Genomic DNA, 27,958 nt, shown 5'->3' on the forward strand with positions numbered 1-27,958 from the left:
ACTGACGTTGGTGCAGCATGTGGGTCGTGTCGCGTGATGATGACGTATCGGTAGCAGTGTAGGCAAGTGTAGGTAGGAACCGAAGTGTATTGTTGTCAGATTAAACATTTTATGTTTACAAAAGAAGAAGAATATGCCAGTTGTCCTATTATTACACCAAACCGAGAGGAAGAGACCGTTTCAGAGACCATGTGGTGAAACCCTGCAGTTTAAATGAGCTAAAGAACGTGTTTCTAGAAACATCTAAACACCAGTCAGTGTCGCTCAGATGACGCGACGTCACACCGGGGGGTGAAACACAGAGAACAGACTTTGAACCTCATTGACTTGTTACTTTACTTCATCGCCGGTTTGTGCAGCACAGAGCACACCGACACTTGTTTGCTGCTAGCAAAGTAAAGGACATCGTTTGTAAATCTGGTATGTCATTTGTAAATCTGGTATGTCATAAATGTATAGATGTAGCAGTACTGTCTATCTGTATGTCATGTTATGATGAATTGAAAATGGGGGACCCTGATGTAAACAAGACGAAAGTCTTTCTCTGGTCTGCATCCCCTTAACAATTGTGTGTATTGAGCTGTACTGTACTGTACCCATTCTGCAATCTGTTAATAAAATTTTTAATCAATCAATCAATCAATCAATCGTTGTCCTTGCATCAGATGACAGTCCGTGACACCTGAACACCACCACCATGCTTCCCCGGGCGAGTAAAGACTTCCTCGTTCGAATATCCTTCTACTGGAAGCCGTTTTTCCAAGGCCGGTACCTGATCGTCACGAACACGGTGAGTGGCGGGGGCATGCTGGCGCTGGGGGACGTCCTGCAGCAGACCCGTGAGAGGCGGGCCGACCCCGCCAGAGTCCGGGACTGGACCCGCACAGGTGAGGAGCACAAGCACCTTATAATCCCCATAATAATAACAACGTATTAATAATGTCGACGTCGCGACACACTATATTTGGTGCTCTCTGAATTCCCATGGCTCCTCCACCTGAGTTGTTTAACCCGTTCACTGCCACACGACAGAAGGTTAACCCTTTACTATCACACAACCGACGGTCGCAGCTGTTGTGTGGCAGTGAAAGAGTTAACCTTCTGTGTGTCGTCGCAGTGAAAGGGTTAACCAGGGTTAAAAGGGTTAACCAGCAGCTTGCAATGGGCCTGGTCTACACTACACGACCAAGGTACCCATGTACATGTCAAAATACTTCCCAAAGGTCAGTGAATACCACGATCACAACACCAGAGGGAGCTCCACAAATCATGTTAAACCCAGATTCGGCTCAAACAAGGGACTAAACACGTTTCGCAATTATGCCACATCAATGTGGAACGCCCTACCCGAAGCTGTAAAGGAATGTAAATCACTACCCACCTTCAAAAACACTCTCAAAGAACACCTACGGGAGACTGCAATTAGAAACTGGCCCCTGTAAATACCAGAGATGTTCCGATACCATTTTTTCCTTCCCGATTCGATTCCGATACCTAAGCTTTGGGTATCGGCCGATACCGATACTGATCTGATACAAGTGCATACATTAAAAAAAATATATATATATTATATAAATTATACTTTTTTATTTTATTTTTATTTTTTACAGCTACAGATACTGTTTTATATATACTGTTTTTTTTGTAATAACTAGAAAGTAATGGTATTTATTCAACAACAACAGGTGATTGTATAGATTAGTATTAGTAGTTCTATGCTCAATAAGTATGGGGCTGCGGCACTGCAGATATACCCTACTCCAATGATCCGCACGGACGTTAGAGGGTGTTGCACTTGCTACCCAGTCTGTTAGCTAGTAGCAGAGGCTCTGGCTAGTATTAACGTTTATGTTGTGATTTTCGATGCAAAATAAATATTCAACATTCTCTTTTGAGACTCCGCCTCAGACTCTTATCCTTTGGCACTTGGAATTTGCTATACTTTGCTTGCAGGTCTGCAGCCATTATTGCTGGATTATGAATAGCACCAACTTTAGCCAAGGTACCGTTATCAAGCTAAGCTAGCTGACCTAGCTTGTCTTCCCCGCAAGGTTTTCACATTGACATTTGATAACATTAGTCAGCTAACGCTAGTCAGTAGCTACTTGACTTAAATACGATTCACTGTGGGTGCATTATTGTTGATAGACGGACAGTGTCCGGTCCGCGTGAATACTTTGGGCAGCCGAAGAGTGCTTCCGCGTTGCTATGAATTGCTCTTATTGGCCGAGCGTGCGCATGAGCCGCGACAAGCTCCTCAGAGGCAGGAATACTAAGCTCCCCCTTAGGCTCCAGGAGAGAGGAGAGAGGCTGAAAACCCGCAGTTCTTGCCCGACTGATGGGAGCCGAATCCCGGATCCGATTTTTCTGATGAATACCCCCAGGTCCCGAACGCAATTTATATAAATGGAAGTATTGATTGCGCCGTAACGAATCATTACAAAAATATACCGTTAACTGGAATATGTTGTGCCTTTACACATATGTTGGATTATGTAATTGGTTTGTCATGACAAACCAATAAAAGAATCGCGATTTACATGGTGGCTACAACAACACACAGTGACTACATGCATTATTGTTTACAATGAACGGTGGGGCTAATCTAAAGGACTGGACACGGACGCATTAAACAGCAATCAATTAATTTAATATAACAGTCCGGTTCTGTGTTTGTTTGTGTCTGTAGATTGTTGGTGAACAACTAACTTTAGGTTAGTTTAACGCGTCCGTGTCCAGTCCTTTAGATTAGCCCCACCGTTCATTGTAAACAATGATGCATGTAGTCACTGTGTGTTGTTGTAGCCAGCGGGTAAATCGCGATTTTTTTTTATTGGTCTGTCATGACAAACCAATTACACAATCCAACATATGTGTAAAGGCACAACATATTCCAGTTAACGGTATATTTTTTTTAATGATTTGTTACGGCGCAATCAATACTTCCATTTGTATAAATGACTGCCATCAGAAAAATCGGATCCGGGATTCGGCTCCCATCAGTCGGGCAAGAACTGCAGGTTTTCAGCCTCTCCTCTCTCCTGGAGCCTAAGGCGGAGCTTAGTATTCCTGCCTCTGAGGAGCTTGTCGCGGCTCATGTGCACGCTCGGCCAATCAGAGCAATTCAGAGCAACGCGGAAGCACTCTTCGGCTGCCCAAAGTATTCACGCGTCCGGTCCTGGAGAAAGGACAGGCGATCATCTGATTTGATGTAACGTTAAAGCGGATGTTGTTCCAACTAGCTAGCTTTTCAGCTAATGCTATCATAACACCAGCAAGCAAAACACATCCGAGCTCCCCGTCACACCGCTCTGTCGGGACAATGGAATTTAAGAAAGTGTATCTGCTGTTAAAATGACAAACAGCATCACACTTTAAAACACGTTCATTTTATAATCCTCACTCTCCGCAGTAGATAAATGACGTCATGGGATCGGAGGCTAGACTTTCGGCGTACTCGCCGATACCAGCATTTTAGGCAGTATCGGAGGCATTTCCGATACTGGTATCGGTATCGGAACAACTCTAGTAAATACCCTAACCCAACCCCCCCCTCCAATGTACAGTAAATGTCCTAACCCAGTAATACACGAGTCCCTCTTCTTGGACCTAGTAAGGTTTTGTCGTGTACAGTTTCTTCGTCAAATGTATATACTCTCTTCTTTTCTTTTTTTTACTCTTTTTGTATCACAAACAGTACTGTATTTGTAAATTTGGTATGTCATAAATGTATAGATGTAGCAGTACTGTCTATCTGTATGTCATGTATGTCATATATGTTATGATGAATTGAAAATGGGGGACCCTGATGTAAACAAGACGAAAGTCTTTCTCGGGTCTGCATCCCCTTAACAATTGTGTGTATTGAGCTGTACTGTATTGTACCCATTCTGCAATCGGTTAATAAAATGTTCAATCAATCAATCAAACCTTCTGTGTATTGTGGCAGTGAAAGGGTTAACAGAATACTCTCGCCTCTTTCCTCTCCCAGGACGCATGTGTGTCGTGGGCTGCTCCATGGGACCCGTCCTGCACTATTGGTACACCTGGCTGGACAGATTCTATGTTGGCCACGCCCTGAAGACGGTGGGCAAGAAGGTGTTGGTGGACCAGCTGATCGCATCACCAACTCTTGGAATGTGGTACTTTGTAGGTGAGAGGGATCATGAGGTGTCCTCTGTTGTTGTGTGTGTGAGTGACTGAGTGACTGAGTGACTGTGCACACACAGTTTACATTGAGTCAAAGCTTGTACCTTAACCTTGCCGTCGGTTGTGTGATAGTAAAGGGTTAACCTTCTGTCGTGTGGCAGTGAAAGGGTTAAGACGTGAAGAGAATAGTTTGCCAACATACTGTAGGCTGCTATTGATCAAAGGTCATCTGGAGCTACCTTGAGGAGGCTGGTAATAATAACCAGTTTGGATGGGGGGCCAATTCTCAACATTACTAAATTAGTCATACAATGAATTGGTTTGTTTGTGCATTGGACACGCCTGTTTGAATATAACTGCGTGTTGCCCAGCCCCTGGACAAAGAACAACGTTGATTGATGTACATCTGATAAGAGGATTTTGTTTATTGTAGGGATGGGTGTGATCGAGGGAGATGGTTTTTCCAAAGGATGGGAGGAGTTCAAAGACAAATTCTGGGAGTTCTACAAGGTAAGACCAGAGTCTGGAAAAGAGACACCTCTTCAACCATCTGCTGTCATTTCCTGTAATGCATCAAGTGGGCTTTCACACGCTGTGTGGACCAAATAGTTTTAGATATCATCCATTTTGTACGGCTACCCCTTTTTAGTCGTTTTGCCCACTAATAGGCCTTTAGGGTCTTTTAGTTGACTTTTAGAGAAGATTTATTTTACACCATAACTAAGTCATTCTTTTGTTTTTGTTTACGCTGAATGATTTCTATTCTATCTCCTCCCAGGAAAATAGAGATACATATTTGATTATTTTCTGACGGAGCGAAGGTGTGCTGAACATTCCGACACTACATTGATATTTCTTCTAGATCTGTATCTGTAAAAAGAAAAAAGGTTTAGTTTGAGGCCTGTTGAGTGCTATCATGAAGTTCAGTGACCATGCCAGGCAGCACTGTGTTAACAAATACATACAAGACTGCCCCCTGCAGTGTCTCAGTGCATCCTCCACACTTTCTCTTTCTCTCCAATACATAATTATTTCCCAGACGCTTTGCACCCCAGGCTCTTCAATAGGTCTCCCATATATGACACCATTATGATGGGATCATTGGCAGTGGTGCAGTCGTAATATGGGAAAGGCCCAAACGCCACGCGTGCACGCATACATGTTCCCTCGGTTGCGCACAGAACAGATGATTATTATGCATAAATGTTTTAAATGTAATTGTAGTTACAATTTCTTTAATTGAATTAACTTAAACTAGAAAAGTAAATACAAACTAAATTAACAATGTAACTTAGAGTTAGTTTACAGAACAGAAGGACAGTTTCCTTCAGCGACTCCCCGCCAGGACTCATGACGCTGGTGGAGAGGCGGTAGTGGAGGAGAGGAGCTGGGCGGCTGCTCCAGGACTCATGACGCTGGTGGAGAGGCGGTGGTGGAGGAGAGGAGCTGGGCGGCTGCTCCAGGACTCATGACGCTGGTGGAGAGGCGGTGGTGGAGGAGAGGAGTGCGTTGTTATGCTACCGCCTATCGGTATCCTATTATTATGCTAAGTCTAGGTGATAAGTGCCGGCCGGCGCGACGAGTCCAGTGACAATTGTGAACGCATTTTTGTGTGTGCGCGTGCACATCCGCGCGCACTTCTGCCTCAGTGACATACCTAAACGGCGTTTAACCGCGTTTGTGCATGACTGCATGCCTGATCATTGGTAAGTGTGGCACAGTGGTGTAGTGGTTAACACTGTCGCCTCACAGCAAGAAGGTCCTGGGTTCGATGACTCCTTTGGGACCAGGATGGCGCGTTGCCAGGCACCCAGGTGGGGGATCTCCCAGGCCGTTCTGTGTGGAGTTTGCATGTCCTCCTCCGTGCTCACAAGCGTTTCCCCTCCAGAAAGAATAAATAAAACCAATGGAAAAACATGCAGAACAGATCGCTAACGCTGTCGCGTCCCTGACGCAGATGGACAGGAGCACTTGGATTGGTCCCCGGGCTGCAACCCATGTCTGCTCCCGGCTGCCCTTGGGGGGGGGAGGATGACGGGATGGGTCAAGTGCAGAGAGGACATTTAATAAAAATGTAGTAGTGTCCTATGTGTGTCGCCAATTGCATGTGTGTGCCGCCGCATGACCTCAGTATGTTGCAATGAATAAAGACGGCTTCAAAGTCCAGTGTTATCTATGACCGCACAAACTCTAGACCAGTGGTGCCCAACCAGTCGATCGCGATCGACAGGTAGATCGCGGGCTGATTTCAAGTAGATCTTGATTAATAAAATTTGATTATAAAAAAAAAAAAAATTTTTTTTTTTTTTTTGCTAAATCAACTCTTCCTCTCTTTGTTAATTACAACAAGCAATGCTGTTTGTTATTTAATATGAGGTCGGACTCTGCACTGACAGATTTGTGTTCATTATGCTGCTTTTATAAAGCCTCAAATGACGGCTTACAATATACAATTTTGGCTGGTAGCTCTCGGGCTTAAGTGGTAAATAAAAAAGTAGATCTTGGTTCAAAAAAGGTTGGCCACCCCTGCTCTAGACCATAAACAACATGCTCGGTCTCCTCTCCCAAACACTACAAATTAACCCCTAAAAAACTCTTTCATTATCATCCAACCAAAAAAACATTACAGCGATGGGAGACATTTCACTAAAGAGTACATTTCTTAAATCATCATATAAGGCAGTAGTTTTCAAGGTGGGGTCTGGGGACCTCCAGGGGGTCCCCAGCTAAATGAGTAATAGTTTAATTTAACTAATATTGTATAGAAGTCAGCCCAATTAGAGAATATATAAGTGTGACTATATCATAGGCTTCACTCTCTCTAATGGTATCTCTCCATCTACAGTTATGGAATTCTGGACTAAATCCTGTCTTAACAACAAATATCTTCTCAAATGGGGGTCCCCGAACTATTATTTGTCAATTTGGGTGTCCTTGACAAAAAAAAAGGAACCCGTGATATAAGGGACCCAGACAATTAAACTATATTTATATAGTTTCAGTAGTTAGGGATATTTCTTTTACATATTTCTTCTTTTACATAACGTTAACATAAAGTCTTTCCTCCTCTGGGGTACCATTGAATCTGCCGTTTGTATGGCTAATGGAAAAGATAGGAGATTAAACTGGACCTGATGAAGTCTTTGTTCGTAGCACCACATTGCAACGTCGTCGTGCAGCGACACACACGTGACGAGCGACACACAAGAAACATCCGTATGCATTTTCTCTTTTATTGGGTCACCGATGACATTTTGTATCTGTGCTTGATAGGGGTGGGTACTGTTCACATGTGAATCGATACCGGTACCCAACGGTACCTTTTTTCAGTACTTTAGTCTCTAAAAATGTAATCTACTATTTACAACAATTTGTTAATATATATATAATATTGCAGCGAGCGTTGTCTGCATCTAGCTTTGTAAAGTGTAACCACACTTGCGACCATTTTTTGCTCGCCATCGCCCGACTGCTTTGTTGTTGTTGACTCAAGTGGAATCCTAGGTAAGTGTGTATTGTGCACGTGAGCGTTGACGTGAACGTGCGGCACACTTCACACTTCATAGGGTTCGTTTTGCGGTAAACTAAAAACAGTACCGACATGTGCCACCGGTGGATCTCACGTGAATCGGTCGGTACCCTTAAAATGACCGGATTCGCTGCCCATCCTTAGCGCTTGACCCTTGCTGTTGTCCTTCCCCCAAAGGGCACCCGGGAGCAGACATGGGTTGTGGCATGGGGGCCGCGCCCGGGTGCCCAATCCAAGTGCTCCTGTCCATCTTTGCAAGGGTTTATCTCTTTTTCTGGGGAGAACGGGGGGAACATGCAAACTCCACACAGAAAGGCCCAGGAGATACCCCACCTGGGTACCTGGTCCCCAAGCGGGATGGAACCCTTCTTCATGTGAGGCGACAGTGTTAACCACTACACCACCGTGCCGCACTTACCAATGATCCCATCATATATGGCGTCATATATGGGAGACCTATTGAAGAGTACCGTGACGTGTACCTGAACATAATTGTGCACAAAAGGGTAGATTTAGCATAACATTATAGTTCTGAATTACAATTGATCCTAACCTGCTCCTGGATGAGTATTACCTGTGATCATTATGAATATCAGACGTCATCCCTTTTGCATTCCGATTTGACACTATTGCCTCCAATTTCAACTTTCAGTCATCTACTTAAGTTTAGCATAATCCCTCCATGGCATATTGAAGGACTTTTTAATGGCTTCTTGATGATAATGTATACGGTCTGTTTGTCTTAAAAAATTTTTTAAATGGACACTTAACCAACTGAACTTAATTTATTTTGCACATAATCTCACACACATCCAGAAACTCACGCTGTGCTCTTGTATTGTTTTTATTTCTCATGGAAGTGCTGTTCTGTTATTTGCCACCAGGAGGCGCAAAGCCTGACAGAATGCCACGATGCCTTGTTTCCACAGTGCTCTCAGAAATAGGACAAATATTGATATAAATTTGACATAACTCATGATGATGAAGTTAAGACTTCCTCTGGGCTTTTGAAAATGTATGGGAGCAGCCGAGAAACATCGCTGATCGAAGCACAACTTTCCAAAAATTATGTATTTCCCAAACGAAGATACAAGATCATCATTAAATATTATTTCACAAACCCTACATTTCCATGTCCCAAAAATGTATCCATCCCTTAGTAGATGATGCATTATTATAGTATATGGTAATTATTTTAATTAGACATAAAACATAATATGATATTGTTATTATCATTATTATTATATCATGTGGTCAGCCTTTGATGGGGACAAACTATATCCGTGTCATCCTCCTACTCTTGTAAAGGCCTGATGACCAGCGGAGAACGAGGAACTTAGCACCCACAGCGCCGGGCTGTTCCCTCCCCCCTGGAATGCAGTTTTGAATTTAAATGAGACTAATAATAATAATAATATTATTAAATAAGACTAGTAATAATAATAATAATAATATTATTAAATGAGACTAGTAATAATAATAATAATATTATTAAATGAGACTAGTAATAATAATAATAATATTATTAAATGAGACTAGTAATAATAATATTATTAAATGAGACTAGTAATAATAATAATATTATTAAATGAGACTAATAATAATAATATTATTAAATGAGACTAGTAATAATAATATTATTAAATGAGACAAGTAATAATAATATTAAATGAGACTAATAATAATAATAATATTATTAAATGAGACTAGTAATAATAATATTATTAAATGAGACTAGTAATAATAATATTAAATGAGACTAATAATAATATTATTAAATGAGACTAGTAATAATAATATTATTAAATGAGACTAGTAATAATAATAATATTATTAAATGAGACTAATAATAATAATATTATTAAATGAGACTAGTAATAATAATATTATTAAATGAGACTAGTAATAATAATAATAATAATATTATTAAATGAGACTAATAATAATAATATGAAATGAGACTAATAATAATAATAATAATATTAAATGAGACTAGTGTAATTCAATTGCAAATCTATCACGAGATGGCCAAGCAACATCGGTATCACAGTTCTGTATCCACAACATGACGTCAGAGCCCAGACAGGAACATGTTCCAAAGCATTACTGAGCAAAAGCTGATTTATTTAACAATTTATGACCACTTAACTCAATCAGCGCCAGGGGGCGCTAGAGCGCCATCGCTTTAATTAATGGGGAGACTGCGACATTTGCGAGTGCTTAAAATATATCTTATATTATAGCTATGGGTCTAATACACCCGTCGATTGTCAGTGAGTTGCTTCCAGTCAACATGCACAAAACAGATTGTTTTTTTCATCCGTACATATCCATTTTATACCGTTTTGAATACGAGTATAGTTTTGGTTATTCTTAGTAATCCCAGGAAAAGTCGCGATAATAGCCCTTTAGTGGAATACACTAAACACGTTTTTTTTTTTTTATTATTGATCTTTTTCCCCCTCCATTTTCCTCCGATTTTCTCCCATCCCAATGTTAGTTGTATGCCAATTCCCAATCCCCTTCCTGGTCGCTGCGCACTTACCCCCCACAGTCGGTCTGGGAGAGTGGAGGCTACCACATGCTTCCTCCGACACACGTCCAGCCAATCACCGCTTCTTTTCACCTGGCAGCGTGGACTCTCACTGAGAGGGCGTAGCGTGTGGAAGGATCACAATATCCCACTCCGGTCCTATCCGCGCTTAGCAGGCGCCCCGACCGAACTGTAGGAGTCGCTGTTTACAACGACCCGGACCCACCCCGCCAGCTTCTCCCACCCTCTAATACTGCCAATTGTATTAGTGTGAACGGCCAGCCAAGCTGGTGACAACGCCGGAGCTGTGAGCTGGATTCGAACAGGCGAATCGAGCCGCTCCGGGGTTTGGTGACGAACGCAATCTCCGTTACGCCACCTGACCGCCCACACTAAACACGTTGTAATTTTTTGCCTGATTATCGAATCTTCCTGAAATCAACACTAGATTATCATTATTATCCTTCCTCATGCATACATGAAATGGGCCCTGGAGCGCGGTGCCCCCCGCAGATGTAATGTTGTAAACGCTAGTCCTGCCGGAGTATTTAAACCCCGCCCACACGAATCAGATAGGCGGCGGTATTTGCCCTTTTGCGAGCTCAGACCCATTCCCAATGATAACATCAGGCTGGATGGATGAAAAATTTATGGATATAGCTAATAAAAGAAATAACAATTAAAACCCAACTTTTCTCGTGATTGGCGCTGAACGGTTGGTGAGTTAACCCGACTTTTTCCATGATTGGCGCAGAATGAGTTAATAGTTTTTTCCATAGGTTTTTCCAAGACGATGATCCCAAAACACACTGCTGCAAGTGGCGTGCATTGAGGCAGAGGGGATACATTGAGTCAAAATGGCCACCAAATCTCCAGATCTGGACCCCGTTGAGATAGTTTGGCACATGACAGATTCTGATTCTGTCAGATCTTTTTTAAATATGCGGATGACACAACAGTAGTGGGACTAATTTTAAGAACCGGGATGAATCGGCCTATAGAGCTGAAGTCGATAGCTTTGCTGTATGGTGCAAGGAGAACGACCTGCTTTTAAACATCTCTAAGACAAAGGAAATTATAGTTGACTTCCGGCGCGGGGAGGCAGTCCACCCCCCTCTGTACATAAACGGCCAGCAGGTGGAGAGGGTAGACTGTTTCAAATTCCTCGGCATCACCATATGTGATCATTTAAAATGGGAAGTTAACACCAGCCTCATAATTAGCAAAGCCCACCAGAGGCTCCACTCCCTGCGCCAGCTTAAAAAGTTTGGTGTGTCCAGGGAGGCGATGCTCAGCTTCTATAGCCACTGTGGAGAGTGTCCTTACCTTCTCAATGACTGTGTGGTACGGAAACACCACCGTCCATGATAGGGGACATTTAGAACGAACTGTACGCACAGCGTCAAAAATCATCGGCTGTGAGCTCCCCTCTGTGGCCTCCATTTATGCCACACAAATCCGGCGGAAAGGGGAGAAGGTGATCGGGGACCCTTCTCACCCTGCTTACGACCTCTAACCCCCTTCCCTCTGGCAGAAGACTCCAAAGTCTCAGGTGCAGGACATCCCGTTTTAAAAACAGTACATATCCCGAGGCTTTCCGTCACCTGAACTTGAGTACAAATGTTCAGGCACTTTGCACCACAAGGGCTAGCACCAGCCAACATGCACTTTAAGGCAATATGCACTTTAAAACTGGAACACTGAGCTATTTATTTTAGGTACTGTAGCATTTTTTCTTTTTAATTGTTTGTGTAAAACTCTTTATTGTGGGGATTATACTCTTGTGTTTTTATATTGTATGTTTTTAACATTGTCTGTACTGTATGTGGCACCAAGACAAATCCCAATCAACAGTGTTGAAATGGCAATAAAGTTTCTATCTATCTATGAAAGACTACACACCAAGCCAAAGAGAAGCCAAATCACAGACCAATGATGCATTGGTAGCCGACTAGCCGCCACAGAGTCTTCCTGGTTCAATAAACCGCATACAAATCTTATAGGTGGTTTAGTGGAAGATCTTATAGGTGGTGGGAGAGACGAATAGTCGGAATCGCTACATAGGTGTAACCGGAGCGCCCCCTTCTGGTTGAGCGGATCTGGCACCTCCTTACCGATGGCAGCAAAGGGCACACTCTACTCTGCTCCATCTGTACTACCTATGGTCAATTATGAAGTTCATCACAAAATATGCAAAATCAATTCACATCTATATCTCCACAAGTCTTCATCGAAATGCTACCAACATTGACCGGTTGTGCAGATGCTGCAAATGGTGTTGATAACAGTGCAGTGACATTCAGTGTCTTACTGTAATCAGTACTGTCTGAGTCACACAGTGACATTCAGTGTCTTACTGTAATCAGTACTGTCTGAGTCACAGTGACATTCAGTGTCTTACTGTAATCAGTACTGTCTGAGTCACAGTGACATTCAGTGTCTTACTGTAATCGGTACTGTCTGAGTCACAGTGACATTCAGTGTCTTACTGTCATCAGTACTGTCTGAGTCACACAGTGACATTCAGTGTCTTACTGTAATCAGTACTGTCTGAGTCACACAGTGACATTCAGTGTCTTACTGTAATCAGTACTGTCTGAGTCACAGTGACATTCAGTGTCTTACTGTCATCAGTACTGTCTGAGTCACAGTGACATTCAGTGTCTTACTGTCATCAGTACTGTCTGAGTCACACAGTGACATTCAGTGTCTTACTGTCATCAGTACTGTCTGAGTCACACAGTGACATTCAGTGTCTTACTGTCATCAGTACTGTCTGAGTCACAGTGACATTCAGTGTCTTACTGTCATCAGTACTGTCTGAGTCACACAGTGACATTCAGTGTCTTACTGTCATCAGTACTGTCTGAGTCACACAGTGACATTCAGTGTCTTACTGTCATCAGTACTGTCTGAGTCACACAGTGACATTCAGTGTCTTACTGTCATCAGTACTGTCTGAGTCACAGTGACATTCAGTGTCTTACTGTAATCAGTACTGTCTGAGTCACACAGTGACATTCAGTGTCTTACTGTAATCAGTACTGTCTGAGTCACACAGTGACATTCAGTGTCTTACTGTCATCAGTACTGTCTGAGTCACACAGTGACATTCAGTGTCTTACTGTCATCAGTACTGTCTGAGTCACACAGTGACATTCAGTGTCTTACTGTCATCAGTACTGTCTGAGTCACACAGTGACATTCAGTGTCTTACTGTCATCAGTACTGTCTGAGTCACACAGTGACATTCAGTGTCTTACTGTAATCAGTACTGTCTGAGTCACAGTGACATTCAGTGTCTTACTGTCATCAGTACTGTCTGAGTCACACAGTGACATTCAGTGTCTTACTGTCATCAGTACTGTCTGAGTCACAGTGACATTCAGTGTCTTACTGTCATCAGTACTGTCTGAGTCACAGTGACATTCAGTGTCTTACTGTCATCAGTACTGTCTGAGTCACACAGTGACATTCAGTGTCTTACTGTCATCAGTACTGTCTGAGTCACAGTGACATTCAGTGTCTTACTGTAATCAGTACTGTCTGAGTCACAGTGACATTCAGTGTCTTACTGTAATCAGTACTGTCTGAGTCACACAGTGACATTCAGTGTCTTACTGTAATCAGTACTGTCTGAGTCACAGTGACATTCAGTGTCTTACTGTAATCAGTACTGTCTGAGTCACAGTGACATTCAGTGTCTTACTGTAATCAATACTGTCTGAGTCACAGTGACATTCAGTGTCTTACTGTCATCAGTACTGTCTGAGTCACAGTGACATTCAGTGTCTTACTGTCATCAGTACTGTCTGAGTCACAGTGACATTCAGTGTCTTACTGTCATCAGTACTGTCTGAGTCACAGTGACATTCAGTGTCTTACTGTAATCAGTACTGTCTGAGTCACACAGTGACATTCAGTGTCTTACTGTCATCAGTACTGTCTGAGTCACAGTGACATTCAGTGTCTTACTGTCATCAGTACTGTCTGAGTCACAGTGACATTCAGTGTCTTACTGTCATCAGTACTGTCTGAGTCACACAGTGACATTCAGTGTCTTACTGTAATCAGTACTGTCTGAGTCACACAGTGACATTCAGTGTCTTACTGTAATCAGTACTGTCTGAGTCACAGTGACATTCAGTGTCTTACTGTCATCAGTACTGTCTGAGTCACACAGTGACATTCAGTGTCTTACTGTCATCAGTACTGTCTGAGTCACACAGTGACATTCAGTGTCTTACTGTAATCAGTACTGTCTGAGTCACACAGTGACATTCAGTGTCTTACTGTCATCAGTACTGTCTGAGTCACAGTGACATTCAGTGTCGTACTGTCATCAGTACTGTCTGAGTCACACAGTGACATTCAGTGTCTTACTGTCATCAGTACTGTCTGAGTCACACAGTGACATTCAGTGTCTTACTGTAATCAGTACTGTCTGAGTCACACAGTGACATTCAGTGTCTTACTGTCATCAGTACTGTCTGAGTCACAGTGACATTCAGTGTCTTACTGTCATCAGTACTGTCTGAGTCACAGTGACATTCAGTGTCTTACTGTCATCAGTACTGTCTGAGTCACAGTGACATTCAGTGTCTTACTGTCATCAGTACTGTCTGAGTCACAGTGACATTCAGTGTCTTACTGTAATCAGTACTGTCTGAGTCACACAGTGACATTCAGTGTCTTACTGTAATCAGTACTGTCTGAGTCACAGTGACATTCAGTGTCTTACTGTAATCAGTACTGTCTGAGTCACAGTGACATTCAGTGTCTTACTGTAATCAGTACTGTCTGAGTCACACAGTGACATTCAGTGTCTTACTGTCATCAGTACTGTCTGAGTCACAGTGACATTCAGTGTCTTACTGTCATCAGTACTGTCTGAGTCACAGTGACATTCAGTGTCTTACTGTCATCAGTACTGTCTGAGTCACAGTGACATTCAGTGTCTTACTGTCATCAGTACTGTCTGAGTCACAGTGACATTCAGTGTCTTACTGTAATCAGTACTGTCTGAGTCACACAGTGACATTCAGTGTCTTACTGTAATCAGTACTGTCTGAGTCACAGTGACATTCAGTGTCTTACTGTAATCAGTACTGTCTGAGTCACAGTGACATTCAGTGTCTTACTGTAATCAGTACTGTCTGAGTCACACAGTGACATTCAGTGTCTTACTGTCATCAGTACTGTCTGAGTCACAGTGACATTCAGTGTCTTACTGTCATCAGTACTGTCTGAGTCACAGTGACATTCAGTGTCTTACTGTCATCAGTACTGTCTGAGTCACACAGTGACATTCAGTGTCTTACTGTCATCAGTACTGTCTGAGTCACAGTGACATTCAGTGTCTTACTGTCATCAGTACTGTCTGAGTCACAGTGACATTCAGTGTCTTACTGTCATCAGTACTGTCTGAGTCACACAGTGACATTCAGTGTCTTACTGTCATCAGTACTGTCTGAGTCACACAGTGACATTCAGTGTCTTACTGTCATCAGTACTGTCTGAGTCACAGTGACATTCAGTGTCTTACTGTCATCAGTACTGTCTGAGTCACAGTGACATTCAGTGTCTTACTGTCATCAGTACTGTCTGAGTCACAGTGACATTCAGTGTCTTACTGTCATCAGTACTGTCTGAGTCACACAGTGACATTCAGTGTCTTACTGTAATCAGTACTGTCTGAGTCACAGTGACATTCAGTGTCTTACTGTCATCAGTACTGTCTGAGTCACACAGTGACATTCAGTGTCTTACTGTCATCAGTACTGTCTGAGTCACACAGTGACATTCAGTGTCTTACTGTCATCAGTACTGTCTGAGTCACAGTGACATTCAGTGTCTTACTGTCATCAGTACTGTCTGAGTCACACAGTGACATTCAGTGTCTTACTGTCATCAGTACTGTCTGAGTCACACAGTGACATTCAGTGTCTTACTGTCATCAGTACTGTCTGAGTCACACAGTGACATTCAGTGTCTTACTGTCATCAGTACTGTCTGAGTCACACAGTGACATTCAGTGTCTTACTGTCATCAGTACTGTCTGAGTCACAGTGACATTCAGTGTCTTACTGTAATCAGTACTGTCTGAGTCACAGTGACATTCAGTGTCTTACTGTCATCAGTACTGTCTGAGTCACAGTGACATTCAGTGTCTTACTGTAATCAGTACTGTCTGAGTCACAGTGACATTCAGTGTCTTACTGTCATCAGTACTGTCTGAGTCACAGTGACATTCAGTGTCTTACTGTAATCAGTACTGTCTGAGTCACACAGTGACATTCAGTGTCTTACTGTCATCAGTACTGTCTGAGTCACACAGTGACATTCAGTGTCTTACTGTAATCAGTACTGTCTGAGTCACAGTGACATTCAGTGTCTTACTGTAATTAGTACTGTCTGAGTCACAGTGACATTCAGTGTCTTACTGTAATCAGTACTGTCTGAGTCACACAGTGACATTCAGTGTCTTACTGTCATCAGTACTGTCTGAGTCACAGTGACATTCAGTGTCTTACTGTCATCAGTACTGTCTGAGTCACAGTGACATTCAGTGTCTTACTGTCATCAGTAATGTCTGAGTCACACAGTGACATTCAGTGTCTTACTGTAATCAGTACTGTCTGAGTCACACAGTGACATTCAGTGTCTTACTGTCATCAGTACTGTCTGAGTCACACAGTGACATTCAGTGTCTTACTGTCATCAGTACTGTCTGAGTCACACAGTGACATTCAGTGTCTTACTGTCATCAGTACTGTCTGAGTCACAGTGACATTCAGTGTCTTACTGTAATCAGTACTGTCTGAGTCACAGTGACATTCAGTGTCTTACTGTAATCAGTACTGTCTGAGTCACAGTGACATTCAGTGTCTTACTGTCATCAGTACTGTCTGAGTCACACAGTGACATTCAGTGTCTTACTGTAATCAGTACTGTCTGAGTCACACAGTGACATTCAGTGTCTTACTGTAATCAGTACTGTCTGAGTCACAGTGACATTCAGTGTCTTACTGTAATCAGTACTGTCTGAGTCACACAGTGACATTCAGTGTCTTACTGTCATCAGTACTGTCTGAGTCACACAGTGACATTCAGTGTCTTACTGTAATCAGTACTGTCTGAGTCACAGTGACATTCAGTGTCTTACTGTAATTAGTACTGTCTGAGTCACAGTGACATTCAGTGTCTTACTGTAATCAGTACTGTCTGAGTCACACAGTGACATTCAGTGTCTTACTGTCATCAGTACTGTCTGAGTCACAGTGACATTCAGTGTCTTACTGTCATCAGTACTGTCTGAGTCACAGTGACATTCAGTGTCTTACTGTCATCAGTAATGTCTGAGTCACACAGTGACATTCAGTGTCTTACTGTAATCAGTACTGTCTGAGTCACACAGTGACATTCAGTGTCTTACTGTCATCAGTACTGTCTGAGTCACACAGTGACATTCAGTGTCTTACTGTCATCAGTACTGTCTGAGTCACACAGTGACATTCAGTGTCTTACTGTCATCAGTACTGTCTGAGTCACAGTGACATTCAGTGTCTTACTGTAATCAGTACTGTCTGAGTCACAGTGACATTCAGTGTCTTACTGTAATCAGTACTGTCTGAGTCACAGTGACATTCAGTGTCTTACTGTCATCAGTACTGTCTGAGTCACACAGTGACATTCAGTGTCTTACTGTAATCAGTACTGTCTGAGTCACACAGTGACATTCAGTGTCTTACTGTAATCAGTACTGTCTGAGTCACAGTGACATTCAGTGTCTTACTGTAATCAGTACTGTCTGAGTCACAGTGACATTCAGTGTCTTACTGTAATCAGTACTGTCTGAGTCACACAGTGACATTCAGTGTCTTACTGTAATCAGTACTGTCTGAGTCACAGTGACATTCAGTGTCTTACTGTAATCAGTACTGTCTGAGTCACAGTGACATTCAGTGTCTTACTGTCATCAGTACTGTCTGAGTCACAGTGACATTCAGTGTCTTACTGTAATCAGTACTGTCTGAGTCACACAGTGACATTCAGTGTCTTACTGTCATCAGTACTGTCTGAGTCACAGTGACATTCAGTGTCTTACTGTAATCAGTACTGTCTGAGTCACACAGTGACATTCAGTGTCTTACTGTCATCAGTACTGTCTGAGTCACACAGTGACATTCAGTGTCTTACTGTAATCAGTACTGTCTGAGTCACACAGTGACATTCAGTGTCTTACTGTAATCAGTACTGTGAGTCACAGTGACATTCAGTGTCTTACTGTAATCAGTACTGTCTGAGTCACAGTGACATTCAGTGTCTTACTGTCATCAGTACTGTCTGAGTCACAGTGACATTCAGTGTCTTACTGTAATCAGTACTGTCTGAGTCACACAGTGACATTCAGTGTCTTACTGTCATCAGTACTGTCTGAGTCACAGTGACATTCAGTGTCTTACTGTCATCAGTACTGTCTGAGTCACAGTGACATTCAGTGTCTTACTGTAATCAGTACTGTCTGAGTCACAGTGACATTCAGTGTCTTACTGTCATCAGTACTGTCTGAGTCACAGTGACATTCAGTGTCTTACTGTCATCAATACTGTCTGCGTCACAGTGACATTCAGTGTCTTACTGTCATCAGTACTGTCTGAGTCACAGTGACATTCAGTGTCTTACTGTAATCAGTACTGTCTGATAGGGATGGGTACCGAATTCGGTACTTTTGAGGTACCGAACCGAAACACGTCGGTACTACCGAATATCGAATCAAGTGAGAAACCGAAATAAAAATAAAAAAAAAATAAAAAAAAATATTTTTTATTAATTTTTTTTTTTACTTTTTTTTTTTTTTTTTTTACTTTTTTCTTTTCATGTCAACGTTCACACGCACAATATATGCTTACCTAGGATTTGACTTGATTCAACAACAAAGCAGTCGGAGCAATGACAAGCCGAAAACTGTCGAAATTGTAGTTATTTGAAGTTTGGATTTTTTTTTTACGACTGAGGTAGGTAAATTAAATTTCTACAGTTTTCGGCTCGTCATTGCTCCGACTGCTTTGTTGTTGAATTAAGTAAAATCCTAGGTAAGCATATATTGTGCGTGTGAACGTTGACATGAAAAGAAAAAAGTAAAAAAAAAAAAAAAAAAAAATTTTTTTTTAAAGTACCGAAAAAAGGTACCGTTGGGTACCGGTATCGATTCACAGGTACCGGTACCGGTATCGGTTCAAATGTGAAAGGTACCCATCCCTACTGTCTGAGTCACACAGTGACATTCAGTGTCTTACTGTAATCAGTACTGTCTGAGTCACAGTGACATTCAGTGTCTTACTGTAATCAGTACTGTCTGAGTCACAGTGACATTCAGTGTCTTACTGTCATCAGTACTGTCTGAGTCACACAGTGACATTCAGTGTCTTACTGTCATCAGTACTGTCTGAGTCACACAGTGACATTCAGTGTCTTACTGTCATCAGTACTGTCTGAGTCACAGTGACATTCAGTGTCTTACTGTAATCAGTACTGTCTGAGTCACACAGTGACATTCAGTGTCTTACTGTCATCAGTACTGTCTGAGTCACACAGTGACATTCAGTGTCTTACTGTCATCAGTACTGTCTGAGTCACACAGTGACATTCAGTGTCTTACTGTAATCAGTACTGTGAGTCACAGTGACATTCAGTGTCTTACTGTAATCAGTACTGTCTGAGTCACAGTGACATTCAGTGTCTTACTGTCATCAGTACTGTCTGAGTCACAGTGACATTCAGTGTCTTACTGTAATCAGTACTGTCTGAGTCACAGTGACATTCAGTGTCTTACTGTCATCAGTACTGTCTGAGTCACACAGTGACATTCAGTGTCTTACTGTCATCAGTACTGTCTGAGTCACACAGTGACATTCAGTGTCTTACTGTCATCAGTACTGTCTGAGTCACACAGTGACATTCAGTGTCTTACTGTCATCAGTACTGTCTGCACAACATTAAATTTTTTACCAAAAAGTTTTATCAAACTTCCCAAAAATATTTGTCAATGCCTCCGATATCGGCAGAAGTATGATTTTCTTCCCCTGAACTTTATGGCCACACCCCCCGGGGTGACAGTGGCTCAGGAGGTTGAGTGGTTGTCTCGTCTGGTAATCGGAAGGTTCCCCGGTTTGATTCCCGCTCCTCCCGGGCATCGTGTCGAAGTGTTCTTGAGCAAGACACTTAACCCCTGATTGCTCCCGATGAACAGGTTGGCACCTTCCCTCTGGCAGAAGACTCCAAAGTCTCAGGTGCAGGACATCCCGTTTTAAAAACAGTACATATCCCGAGGCTGTCCGTCACCTGAACTCAAGTACAAATGTTCAGGCACTTTGCACCACAAGGGCTAGCACCAGCCGACAGGCACTTTAAGGCAACATGCACTTTAAACTGGAACACTGAGCAATTTATTTTAGGTACTGTTGCATTTTTTCTTTTTAATTGTTTGTGTAAAACTTTTATTGTGGGGATTGTATTGCATGTATTCTTGTGTTTTTTATTGTATGTTTTTATAATGTCTGTACTGTATGTGTCACCAAGACAAATCCCAATCAACTGTGTTGAAATGGCAATAAAGTTTTTGTATTCTTGCGTGGTCGCCTCCGTGGTCGCTGTGAACGTGTGGATAAAAGCGCTATATAAAGGCACCATTTACCATTTTCTGTAAACTAAATGGGGCCACTTCTTGGAGGTTGTTTTTTATGCTAATCTTTGTGTTTCTCTTTCCCTACATGTATAGGCTGACTGGTGTGTCTGGCCTGTGGCGCAGATGGTCAACTTCTACTTCCTCTCACCCAAGTTCCGTGTTGTCTACGTCAACACCATCACTTTAGGCTGGGACACCTACCTGTCTTACCTTAAACACAGAGTGAGTCACAACACCATCACTTTAGGCTGGGACACCTCCCTGTCTCACCTTAAACACAGAGTGAGTCACAACACCATCACTTTACCAAAAAGATTAACGAACTAAAACGAAAATGAACGCAACAAAAAAATGCAAAAAAAGAACACAAAAAAACGAACGAAAAAAAGAACGCAAAAAAATTAACTAACTAAAACGAAAACGCAAAAAAACTAACGAACTAAAACAAAAACGCAAAAAAACGAACAAACTAAAACGCAAACACAAAAAAAAACGCAAACAAATGTACGAACTAAAACGAAAACGGGGAAAAAAAGAACGGACTAAAACGAAAACGCAAAAAAACGAACGCAAAAAAATTAACGAACTAAAACCAAAACGAACGGAAAAAAAATGCTAAAAAAAGACCGTGACAAAATTAACTAACTAAAGCAAACGCAAAAAAACGAACGAACTAAAACGAAAACGTGAAAAAAACGCAAAAAAATGAACGAACTAAAACGAATAACGCAAAAAAAAGTACGCAAAAAAAAGAACGAACTAAAACGAAAATGCAAAAAAACAAACGCAAAAAAGAACGCAAAAAAATTAACGAACTAAAACGAAAACAAACGCAACAAAAAAATGCAAAAAAAGAACACAAAACGAACGAAAAAAGAACGCAAAAAAATTAACTAACTAAAACGAAAACGCAAAAAAACTAACAAACTAAAACAAAAACGAACTAAAACGCACGAACTAAAACGAAAACGCCAAAAAAACGAACACAAAAAAACGAACGGAAAAAAAAAACGCAAAAGAAACTAACGAACTAAAACAAAAACGCAAAAAAAAGTATGCAAAAAAAGAACAAACAAACGCAAAAAAACGAACCCAAAAAAATTAACGAACTAAAACCAAAACGAACGCAAAAAAAGAACACAAAAAAACGAACGAAAAAATTCTAAACTAAAACTAAAACGAAAACGCAAAAAAACTAATGAACTAAAAAAAAAACGCAAAAAAAAACGAACTAACTAAAACGAAATGAAAAAAAAACGCAAAAAAATTAACGAACGAAAACGGGGGAAAAAAACGCAAAAAATTAACGAACTAAAACGAAAACGGGAAAAAAAAGCAAAAAAATGAACGAACTAAAACGAAAACGGGAAAAAAACACAAAACGCAAAAAAACTAACAAACTAAAACAAAAACGCAAAAAAACGAACAAACTAAAACGAAAACACAAAAAAAAATTAACGAACTAAAACGAAAACGGGAAAAAAAAGTATGCAAAAAAAAAGAACGGACTAAAACGAAAACGCAAAAAAACGAACAAACTAAAACGCAAACACAAAAAAAAACGCAAACAAATTTACGAACTAAAACGAAAACGGGAAAAAAAAGAACGGACTAAAACGAAAACGCAAAAAAATGAACGCAAAAAAATTAACGAACTAAAACCAAAACGAACGGGAAAAAAAATGCTAAAAAAAGACTGTGAAAAAATTAACTAACTAAAACAAACGCAAAAAAACGAACGAACTAAAACGAAAATGTGAAAAAAACGCAAAAAAATGAACGAACTAAAACGAATAACACAAAAAAAAGTACGCAAAAAAAAGAACGAACTAAAACGAAAATGCAAAAAAACAAACGCAAAAAAGAACGCAAAAAAATTAACGAACTAAAACGAAAACGAACGCAACAAAAAAATGCAAAAAAAGAACACAAAACGAACGAAAAAAGAACGCAAAAAAATTAACTAACTAAAACGAAAACGCAAAAAAACTAACGAACTAAAACAAAAACGCAAAAAACGAACTAAAACGCACGAACTAAAACGAAAACGCCAAAAAAACGAACACAAAAAAACGAACGGAAAAAAAAAACGCAAAAGAAACTAACGAACTAAAACAAAAACGCAAAAAAAAGTATGCAAAAAAAGAACAAACAAACGCAAAAAAACGAACCCAAAAAAATTAACGAACTAAAACCAAAACGAACGCAAAAAAAGAACACAAAAAAACGAACGAAAAAATTCTAAACTAAAACGAAAACGCAAAAAAACTAATGAACTAAAACAAAAACGCAAAAAAAAACGAACTAACTAAAACGAAATGAAAAAAAAACGCAAAAAAATTACGGGGGAACGAAAACGGGGGAAAAAAACGCAAAAAAATTAACGAACTAAAACGAAAACGGGAAACAAAGCAAAAAAATGAACGAACTAAAACGAAAACGGGAAAAAAACGCAAAAAACGCAAAAAAACTAACGAACTAAAACAAAAACGCAAAAAAACGAACAAACTAAAACGAAAACACAAAAAAAAATGAACGAACTAAAACGAAAACGGGAAAAAAAAGTATGCAAAAAAAAGAACGGACTAAAACGAAAACGCAAAAAAACGAACGCACAAAAATTAACGAACCAAAACGAACGAAAAAAAATTCTAAAAAAAGACTGAAAAAATTAACTAACTAAAACAAACGCAAAAAAACGAACGAACTAAAACGAAAACGTGAAAAAAACGCAAAAAAATGAACGAACTAAAACGAATAACGCAAAAAAAAGAACACAAAAAAACTAACGAACTAAAACAAAAACGCAAAAAAAGTATGCAAAAAAAAGAACGAACTAAAACGAAAATGCAAAAAAACAAACGCAAAAAAGAACGCAAAAAAATTAACGAACTAAAACAAAAAGGAACGCAACAAAAAAATGCAAAAAAAGAACACAAAACGAACGAAAAAAGAACGCAAAAAAATTAACTAACTAAAACGAAAACGCAAAAAAACTAACGAACTAAAACAAAAACGCAAAAAAACGCAAAAAAATTAACAAACTAAAATGAAAACGGGAAAAAAAACGCAAAAAAATGAACGAACTAAAACAAAAACGCAAAAAAACTAACAAACTAAAACGAAAACGCAAAAAAACTAACTAACTAAAACAAAAACGCAAAAAAACGAACGAACTAAAACGAAAACGAAAAAAAAAACGCAATAAAATTTACGAACGAAAACGGGGAAAAAAAGCAAAAAAATTAACGAACTAAAACGAAAACGGGAAAAAAAAGTACGCAAAAAAAAGAACGGACTAAAACGAAAACGCAAAAAAACTAACGCAAAAAAATTAACGAACTAAAACCAAAACGAACGCAAAAAAAATGCTAAAAAAAGACGTCAACACCATCACTTTAGGCTGGGACACCTCCCTGTCTCACCTTAAACACAGAGTGAGTCACAACACCATCACTTTAGGCTGGGACACCTCCCTGTCTCACCTTAAACACAGTAAGTCCGCTAGTCGGGTGTTTAAAGGAGCATTCCACCCAAAGCTTTTCTTATGTATGTATATGTAAAATATTAGTGTCTTATCTTGAATTAGGCTCTGAAATGAAATGTTTTTTGATGAAAACCTTTATTATCCCAATTAAGGGGAAATTGCATTGTCATAGGCAACAGTGCTGCTATGGATTCTTCTTTTATTCCCCGCAATGTCAACACAGACTGTTCACTCTTACTGTATTATTTGTGTACATTATAGTGAAATGCTTGGTTCTGTATGACCCTCCTGAGATTGTGCTTCATACAGTAAAAAAGTTAAAAGAATAAAGACCAAATACAAAATATACAAAACTAAATGTACAAAATGCAAAAAAAACTAAATGCAAAAATGAGGTAGAAGCGGTAGTGCAAATCATTTAGGAATAAATAGTAGGGCTGTCAGTTTATCGCGTTAATTAGATTAATGAATTACACAGCAAATTATCGCATTATGAAAATTAACTCAAAATTAATTAAAAAAAATATTTATATTTTTTTAATCTCATTCATTCCATAAGAACGTAGAATACACATTTACAGACTTTTTTTTTTAAATGGTCCATTTGCATGTTCTTGGTATCTGATTCTAGGGACATCTATGGATCTCAGGGAATGTGTTCCCAGTGTCAGAAATACTGTGTCTGTTACTAGGCTTGAGTCAATTGTAATGAACCAAAGGAGAATATCAATAAAAAATCTTTTTATCTTTGACTGTGAATAACACAATTTTTTGTAGATACAGTACTGAATTCTGCCATCCGGACACATGCCATTTGAAATATGATTATAGAATATAGAATATCAGGCCTAAAATGGTTATGCGATTAAAATGTGATTAATTGATTACAAATCCTGTAATTAATTAGATTAAAAAAAATGTATCGCCTGACAGCACTAATAAATAGATCAAATATGGTGTAATGTTTATTCCCACCCTGTTTAATGACTACCCCATGACTTAGCGGCCTCACTGATGTCCTTCCAGTTGGATGTCCCTGGAGAGCCGGTCTCGGAGAGCCGTGCCGTGGGGACCTGGGACCTGGAGAGGACTGAGCCGGTCTCAGAGAGCCGTGCCGTGGGGACCTGGGACCGGGAGAGGACTGAGCCGGTCTCAGAGAGCCGTGCCGTGGGGACCTGGGACCTGGAGAGGACTGAGCCGGTCTCGGAGAGCCGTGCCGTGGGGACCTGGGACCTGGAGAGGACTGAGCCGGTCTCGGAGAGCCGTGCCGTGGGGACCTGGGACCTGGAGAGGACTGAGCCGGTCTCGGAGAGCCATGCCGTGGGGACCTGGGACCGGGAGAGGACTGAGCCGGTCTCGGAGAGCCGTGCCGTGGGGACCTGGGACCGGGAGAGGACTGAGCCGGCTGCTCCCAGCTAAAGCCCCGTCCACGGCCCACTCCAGAGGAGCTATGGATCTACGGTCCTAAACCTGGGAACACTTTCCCTTCCTCGCTGTAGAGTTTTAGTCACTCCATGCCCTGTTTGTGTATTTATTTATGTGTGTGTTTTGTTCAAGCCTACTGTACGACTACCATCAACTATGTTCTGGGTTCAGGCCTTTAATGCGGCCTTACTGCCTGTCAATGGACTGCGTTTATATAGCAGCTTTTATCCAAAGCGCTTTACAATATATTTACTTTACACGTTCACACAGCAGACGATGCAAGGTGCCGACCTGCTCATCGGGAGCCCTTTCACTGCCGCGCTACCAAACGGTTAACCCTTTCACTGCGACAATACACAGAAGGTTAACCCTTTCACTGCCACACGGCAGAAGGTTAACCCTTTACTATCACACAACCGACGGTCGCCCGGGACAAGCGGTAATCGAACCGGGAATCTTCCAGACTACCAGGCGACTGCTCTACCTCCCATATAATGTAAGTGTGCGGCCATGTTGATATCTGTAATGTCATTTACCAAACATTTCGGACAACGATTCATAGATTTAAATGACCTATACAACTTAATAATTGATTGTCTTTAATATTCACACTGCATCTTTGCAGCCACTGTGTAAGAAGTCATAGATTAGAGAACTGTATTTTATATGTATTGTATCATTCCATATGTCATATCCAAAAACCAGCTGTTATGTGCTTAAAACGTATTAACCTTGCCTTAATATGAATCATTTATTCAGGGTCTTCAAGCATCCCTTGTAAATATTCAGCAAAATTTGACATTGTTTTATCTGCAGGAATATGAAAAATGTATAATGTTTTAATTCAAAGTTGTCTTTGAATCTATAAAGTTGTTTAATGTCAAGTAACGTTAGTTTACCTGGATCACTATGGATTTAGTACAATTTCAACCCAGACATGAACTATGTACAGTAGTTAGACTGTAGTTGTTAAAAGTTGAAAAAGTATGCCAATCAGTAAATGAGACATTATTGCAATATGTTTGGTCATTGAATGTTTAATTTTTTTCAATGCATGTTGACTTAACACTTTGGTTGCCTTGGGTTAAATTCATGATATACCATAGGTTGCCGGCTCTATTTGTCTATGGAGAAGTACCCCTTCTTTGCATGGCTATAACTTTTTAAATTCTATTGCTACATTGCCATTATTAGGGCCCATTCAAAGTCCTATATGTATTGTTCATTGTGTAGCAACGTTAAACTTTTTCATTCACATATTCATAGTAAAGTATGGTCTAATGTATAAGTATGTTTTCATCTCTTTCTGCAGCTTTCTCCAGAACGTGATCTATAGCCCCAAATGCATTATATTGATGATGCAATACAGTTTTATGGCAATCAGCGCGATATAAAAAATTCCAACTAGACGTACTTCTAGAAGTTACTACACGTCATCTGATGTTGACCGGATGGGCTAGGGGGCGTTTATAATTCCGTGGGCAGCGTTATACCAATCATCTAATGTGGGTCAAATGTTGATAATAGCAGTTAGTATCGAAGACGGTAACGTTACACGCTAAAACTCACCCCAGTCTCCGCGCGCCGTTGGGCGATCATCGTAGAGTAGAAATCTTATCATTATGGGATGTAGATTTACCCGGTCCATCTCCAGCTTGTATAATGGTATATACGTCCAAATCATGTTGTTTATCGAGTTATTGGCAATCGATCACTGTGTATTGTCACGAGCTAGAATGCCGGGACCTATAGCGAGTGCCCAGAAGTAATACGGACGTCCAGCACAACCTCTATGCCACTTCCTGTTTAAGCGATTGCGCCGATCGGCCACCAGATGGCGCTCCTGAACCGCCAGAGAGCTCAGTGGGTCCTCCTGGTGGATCTCAGGCCAGCGGAGGGGACATATGAATCCGATCGCATATTTTTGAAATATTGATATAAGGACGCTGTACAGCGTCCTCCGGCAACTTGAGCATGGCCGGCAATGACGTCTAAACACGTTTCATGGCAGCCAAAGTGTTAACATGCATTTTTTTCTCAATGCATGTTAAGTCAACAAAGATATGTGCAATAAAGAATACAAGTCTTTGTATTGGAAGTACCTGTCTTTTATAGTTGGCTTAGAAACTAGCTATTAAAAAAATTACA

General features: G+C 40.7%; 1 protein-coding gene across 1 annotated transcript; it reads left to right on the plus strand.

Moving 5' to 3' along the window:
• The first annotated feature begins 67 nt into the window (after positions 1 to 67).
• On the plus strand, positions 68 to 27,958 carry mpv17l2 (MPV17 mitochondrial inner membrane protein like 2). The gene is made up of 6 exons (XM_084318615.1): positions 68 to 420; positions 666 to 887; positions 3,992 to 4,153; positions 4,583 to 4,659; positions 20,992 to 21,120; positions 25,412 to 27,958. The coding sequence occupies exons 2-6, from the start codon at positions 698 to 700 to the stop codon at positions 25,802 to 25,804; spliced, it is 951 nt and encodes a 316-aa protein (XP_084174741.1). The 5' UTR covers positions 68 to 420; positions 666 to 697; the 3' UTR covers positions 25,805 to 27,958.

Source organism: Notolepis coatsorum (assembly GCF_963971535.1).
Source record: "Notolepis coatsorum genome assembly, chromosome: 7".
In the NCBI taxonomy this organism is placed as follows: domain Eukaryota; kingdom Metazoa; phylum Chordata; class Actinopteri; order Aulopiformes; family Paralepididae; genus Notolepis; species Notolepis coatsorum.

What these genes read in the sequence shown, in the direction of transcription:
- mpv17l2 (XM_084318615.1), top strand. Translation starts at nt 698, where the DNA reads ATGCTTCCCCGGGCGAGTAAAGACTTCCTCGTTCGAATATCCTTCTAC. An exon ending in TGGAATGTGGTACTTTGTAG is followed by an intron (nt 4,154 to 4,582) that starts GTGAGAGGGATC and finishes TGTTTATTGTAG; the next exon opens with GGATGGGTGTGATCGAGGGA. An exon ending in AATTCTGGGAGTTCTACAAG is followed by an intron (nt 4,660 to 20,991) that starts GTAAGACCAGAG and finishes CTACATGTATAG; the next exon opens with GCTGACTGGTGTGTCTGGCC.